Raw genomic sequence first — 6235 nt, forward strand, 5'->3', positions numbered from 1 at the left:
CAACAAAGTATTTCTCTGGAAATGTTATGTGCAAAGATGCTTACTTGGGGTTCATTCTGCTTGGAGGGTAACATCTGTCAAAGTCCTCTGGTTACTATGCTTTTCTTCTACTTTCAAGATAATAGGTTACCCAGTGCAATGAATTTGTGTAAGCTAAAGAAACTAAGCTAGGACTACTAGGAAAGGGGGTGTTCTTTAGCAAATTTGTGTAGATCATGATATCCATCCATGGAGATGATTAAGTTCTCTGGGTTTTGTTCCTATGGAATGTTTTATAGTACTCGATGAGTAGAATGATCTTGGACAATATCTTTATGTATGTAATTCAAAGGCCTATTTTTGCCTTCTAAAGAATGATGGATTAAGATTTTCCTTATATCATTGAGAATCCTCACATATGGTCCTCTAACCATTACATATATCTTGATCTTGCCTTTAATTTAGATTTTCCCTTACGAAATTAATGTTGGGGTTGCAGCATTGGCATCCATGGCTCCCACTTGATGAGTATTTCTTCACCCGCATTTTATTGAGCATTTTATTTGTTACCTTCTTACTTACTATAATTTACTGGACTATTTGACATTTGTATAGTAATTGTCGAGATTAAGGATGCCAAGATTTTAATCCCCTTGGGTTGCTTAGGAAAGACATTTGGATTTGACACAGCCTTTGGAATAATCAGACCTACTAAAATTACAGTTTGGACTGGATGGAGTTACGGTTTAACTTACTGAAATTACAGTTTTGACTTGCTACAAATTTACAAGTTTGACTTGCTAAAATTATAGTTTTGACTTGTTGAAATTACAGTTTTGACTCACTGGAATCTCAGCTTGACTTGTTGTAATCACAACTTTGACTTGCTAGAATTAAAGTTTGACTTGCAAAAATTAGAGTTTTTGACTTACTGAAATTACAATCAAACTTACTGAAATTACAGGTTTGACTTGCTGAAATTACAATTTCACTTGCTAAGTATAGTTTGACTTGCTGAAACTATAGTTTTAACTTGCTGAAACTATAGTTTTAACTTGCTAAAATTGTAGTCAAAACTTTCTGAAATTATAATAGAACTTGCTAAAATTACAGCTTTGACTATTCGTCTATACCATTTGGGACAAATTTTGAATAGTTCAAGGTTTCTTTATCACATTAGTATTTCTATAAACTTTGGGTTATTTTGCTAACATTTGTCTAGTTATGGAATGCAAGAAAGCCAAGACTTGAGATTGATGCTGATCTAGATAGAGTGTCGGTAAACCTCTCCATTGGATTAGCATTAGAGAATCTTTGGCTAATTTGATGGACATTAAGTACGACGTTGGCAACTTCGAGGAGTACTTTGTGGCGGATTATCTCTGTCTATTGTAATGTGGGAATGAATTACTTGTTGGAGATTCCTTTTGACCCTTTTTGTCTTTTAGACATTGTACTAATATGAATGTGGGTACTTATGATGACTCCCACTTTGATACTTTGTCTGAAGCGGTTGAATATTAATGGATTACTCTCACTTGTTGTTTGAAAAGGGCAAAGGCATATGTTTGCGTTTGGATTACTCTAACATTGAAAATTGGTCCAGTAGTGTAGTAGGCTAGATTTTTTGGTAGGAAACACATGCATGCATGCATGCATGTGCACATGCACATAGTCAATAGGTAAATCATCAATTGTGAACCATTTAAAATGGATAGAGTGATTGGTGATTAATTATCTTGCCGTACATGAATATTTTGCACAATATCAAAAGGGTTTTCTTTTGTTATATGCAAGTTGGTAACAAATGAGCTTTAGAAGAGTAGTTAGCAAAGCAATTGAATGTACGAAAAAAAAATGAATGAGTACATGTCATAAGAGAATACAAGTACTTATTATTGTTGATCATCATGTTCCTAATTAACTAAACTTTAGTAATTGTGCAGTGGAAGTACGAAGGAATAGTACTGTCTTTTATCCCACTTTGTCTCAAACTCAACACATTAAATGACTAAATCGACCTTGAAAATGTCTCTCCTCAACGCTCGAATTATTAATGAAAACTTTCCTCCATCATAATTTAGGACATCATCATATGCAGAAACAACATATTGGGTCTAAGTTCCAACAAGAAGAAACAAATAGAAGCCCATTGTTGCACTAATTTAAAAACAATAATATATATTGCCTTTACAATCATAAAACGCAGCACAAGAAGCAAGCAATAAGGATATCAAATGTATGTACATATAATCTCTTGTTTGGGTTGGGATTTCAAAGCTTAGTAAGTATTGGGCTAACCCAAGAGATTTTTCAAAACCTAGAGGGTAGGTTATGTTGGGGTATTACTGAGAACATAAGTGTAGCTTTGGTTACTAAGTTATTTTTATTTTTTACTTTTCTAATTTACTTTAAAGTCAATTATAGACTCCTGGTGTTTCTTGTTCTTTCACTTGTGTTATTACAAAAATTGAATTTGTAAGATTGGATATATTCTAGTCTTATGAAGGTCTCTCTCTCTCTATGTGTGTGTGTGTGTGCACGTGCGCGTGTGTGCTTGCGCTTGCACACGTGCACACGTGCGGTATACGATTCCAAGTCATTTATTTCAATGTAGTTTGAGAGGGGGAAGATGTAATTGAATACCTTCATTAAATTCTTATAGTTGCATGTGCTATGAGAAAGGTTATTATAAATTTGGTGTACCATTAATTAAACAACCAAGGGATTTGTGGCAAACAATGAGAAATAGATCGTGTGATCTTGTAAGACAACATGTTCTTTTGAACTTATGCTAACCATGACTATGTAAGAATATAGTAACCATACTGTGACTTATGCTAACCATACTATGACTATGTAAGAATATAGTAATAGAATTTGAACCTTCATTAAATATCTTGGAGTGGTTGAGAGCATTTCAAGTTTTCATAAAGAATATAGTATAAGAATTTGTACCTTCATTAAATGTCTTGGAGTGGTTGAGAGCATGTCAAGTTTTCATAAATTGGTGCACCTTTAAGTGAAAGAGCAAGCGTGCCCCCTGCCCCCCATTGAACATCTCATTGGAAAGCGATAAGATAGAAATGAGGTCTTTTGCACATGTGCTAACCACACACCAATACACTTTAGATGAAATTGCAAAATCATTTCCTTTGTATTCCAAGGAAGTAAAGGTTGAAAGAAGGGGTATATATATCTATTGAGAGAGAGAGAGAGAGAGAGAGAGAGAGTTAGCGATGATTTCAAAATAGAAAATGCATAGAAAATTGAGGGAATAAAAATTATATATGCATACAAATATTTGTGAGGAGATTTTGGGATATAGCCGATCTTCGAGCTCCTCGAAACCTAAGAGAAGCTTCTACTGGCTTGGAGGAGCTTGACGGCGACGTACAAGCCCCCGGCAAGCGCACCGGACGCCACGGTGGCAGGAACAAGGGCCGAGGTGGACGCACGTCGACGAGGAGGCGGCGGAAGAGGAGGAGCCGCCGCCGCCGGCAGCAGCAGCGGCGGCAGAGGTGGCGTCCGCGTGAGCACCTGCGTGACGGCGGCGAGCTCCGAGACGAGATGGGAGGCGGTGCGGTGGCTGGAGGTGGCGGAGTCCTTGGCCGAAACGAGCGCGGCCTCGAGCTGCGCCACCTTCTCCTTCCACGTGGCGATCTCGGCCTCCACCTGGAGGAGGCCGCGGGCGAATGAGGCGGTCATCTTCTCGAATTCGAGCTGAACGAGGCGGTCGGCGTCGGGGGAGCTCTCGCGGTAGAAGAGGAAGGAGGACAGGTGGCGGCTGAGGTGGGCGAAGTCGAGGTCGGAGGAGTCCACGTCGTCGGAGGGGCTTCGGATAGGGCGATGGGAAGCCGTCTCCAATTCCGCCACCCTGAGGCGTTCACGTTCTACGTCTTGGCTTAAGTGTTTGAACTCGGCTTCGTATTCGGCTATGGCGTCCTCCATCTCTGCTGTTTGCTCGCTCAATTCCATCACCTTCGTCTCAAGCCTTGCCTTCTCCTCCATCTCTTCATCCTTCAACGCCTTCTTCTCCTCCTCCCACATCCCCCTCTCAGCCTCCATTCGCTTCTGCATCTCCTCCATCCTCTCATTCATCTTCTCCACCTCCTCCTTCCACCTCTCCACCTCCACCACCCTTCTCACTCTCCCCCCCCCCTCCTTCTCCTCCTCCTCCTCCTCCCTCCTCCCCCACCTCTCCACCTCCCTCCCTAGCTCCTCCTTCTCCTCCCTCACCCTCCCCAACTCCTCCCTCAGTTCCTCGCTCTTTTCTTTCCACCCTTCACCCTCTTTCTTCCACACCTCGCTCTCTGCCTTCATCGCTTGCACTTCTTTCTTCCACGCCTCACTTTCTTCCTTCAACGCTTGCACCTCCGCCTCCCTCTCCTTGTTCTGCACCTGCAGCGTCGTGTTCTCTTGCGTCAACAGCTTGCTCAGCTCGCATAGCTTCCCGATGTCTTGGTCCAACGAGTTCATCCTTGCCCTCGCCTCCGTAGCTTGGAACTCTGACTCTGCAACCTTTGCCTCGGCTTCTGCTAGTTCCCTTTTTGTCTGCGCCAAAGCAGCATCGAGTTCCCTTCGGAGCTTTCGAAGGGAAGAGTTCTCAGCCGATATTCCTTCAAGTTTCTTTTTCAAGTCGGCCATTTCTTCTCTCACGCTTGGAATTGCGTACAAATCTCCAAGGGTCCTCTTCCCATCTGCGAGCGTTCTATGGATCTCTGCCAATCCCTTAATGGTTCTGTAAGGGGATCGGGAGCGTTCCACCCAGTACCGTTGGAACGGAGGAGTCCGTTCTTGGAGTTGGCGGATCTTGTCCTTCAAGTCGGCAGCATTATCCCACGTCATGCTGTAGCGAGATCTTCTGTCAACGGATTGCGAGTTTAGCTGCTTACAAAGCACGTAAGCTTTCTTGTACGTGTGACCTACGCGTCGCAACAATGTATTTAAGTTAAAAATTTGAGCAAGTTCGGAGAGAGTCTGTTTAATTCGAGGCTGAGGGAAGGAAAATACCTGGCACGGAGGTTTAATTTTTCTTCCGATACTGCGAGGAAGATTTGTGACTGTCAGGGGTACCCATGGTCAGTTTGAAGACCGAACAATCATGACAAGGTGTGTGTGTGAGAGAGAGAGAGATAGAGATAGAGAGATAGAGAGAGATTGTCCCTCGTGAGGCAGATGGAATGGGAGATCGAAGAAGCGCTACCTGAAGTCTGTTTCCTACAAATAACCGTCGGGTTATCCTTAGTCTAAAGCCCGGCTTTTTCGATCTTAAATATCGTAATGTTCCATTAAAATGTGGATTTAAAGTCATTTTCATCCTTCAAATGCCTTTTCCACAATTGTGGGGAAAAAATGGTGGGAATAATTAAATTTGCTATTTCCCACAAGTCTACCACAATGTCATAAGACCATATTACAACATTTACTATCTATGTGAGAATTCCATGTTGGCTTAGGTATGCGATGCATTACAAAGGCAGGACGAAGAGTTAGCCATTGTTCTCTCTCTCTCTCTCTCTCTCTCTCAAAATATAAACTATGCATAAAAGTTAAAAATATCAATTTTCTTGGTACTCAATCCTTGTAGTTTGTTCTTGTTATGCTCTCCTATAGTCTATCCAATCATGACGTATTTTTTGGATGGAGATGTTGATGGACGTTGATTACAAAGCACATCAATGCTTGAGAGTTCAAGGGAACTCAACACAGAAGGTGTGTTGGGTGCACATATTCTCAGGCAATGTGAACTTGGAATTTTGTAAGGAGAATAAGTCGCTACCCAAATGGTTGTCTCATAATCAGTCTCTGTGTCTCTGTCTCTGTCTCTATCTTTGTCTCTCTCTCTCAATTACGAGTTCACCTAGACACATGCTTGAAATGGAGGGTTTTTTAATTCAAAATTTTAAGGTAAAAGTATTTGCCAACTTTCTCTTTAACACATTTATATCTTGCATGTTAGAGCCTACAATAAGCATGTCATCAACACGTATTTACATATCGAGTTTCGTAAAAAACTTTTAAAATTTTTGTAAGTTCGTAAAAGAAAAAGTTTTCTTTATCCACAATAAATTTTATAGATAAGGGTTTTTTCTTATACTCCTTGCATGCATGTCGTATTTAGGGTTTCTTAATAGTGCAATCAAGAGATCAAACTAATGGACAAGCCCAGCCTCATCAAATTATGCATGCAACATTGCTCTCACACTTAATGCAATAAATAACATGTAGATGACATCTATTGTTGTTGTGATCG

The 6235-nt window shown here is 41.0% G+C and overlaps 1 protein-coding gene across 1 annotated transcript; it reads right to left on the reverse strand.

Annotated features, from left to right (window-relative positions):
• Positions 1 to 3330: 3330 nt before the first annotated feature.
• LOC147898460 (uncharacterized) lies at positions 3331 to 4827 on the reverse strand. Its single transcript, XM_087379175.1, has one exon. The coding sequence runs from the start codon at positions 4825 to 4827 to the stop codon at positions 3331 to 3333; it is 1497 nt and encodes a 498-aa protein (XP_087235301.1).
• Between the last annotated feature and the right edge of the window lie 1408 nt (positions 4828 to 6235).

The sequence above is a fragment of the Dipteris shenzhenensis genome, chromosome 9 (genome assembly GCF_047967505.1).
Source record: "Dipteris shenzhenensis isolate YYH24624 ecotype China chromosome 9, Dip_SZ_1.0, whole genome shotgun sequence".
Lineage (NCBI taxonomy): Eukaryota > Viridiplantae > Streptophyta > Polypodiopsida > Gleicheniales > Dipteridaceae > Dipteris > Dipteris shenzhenensis.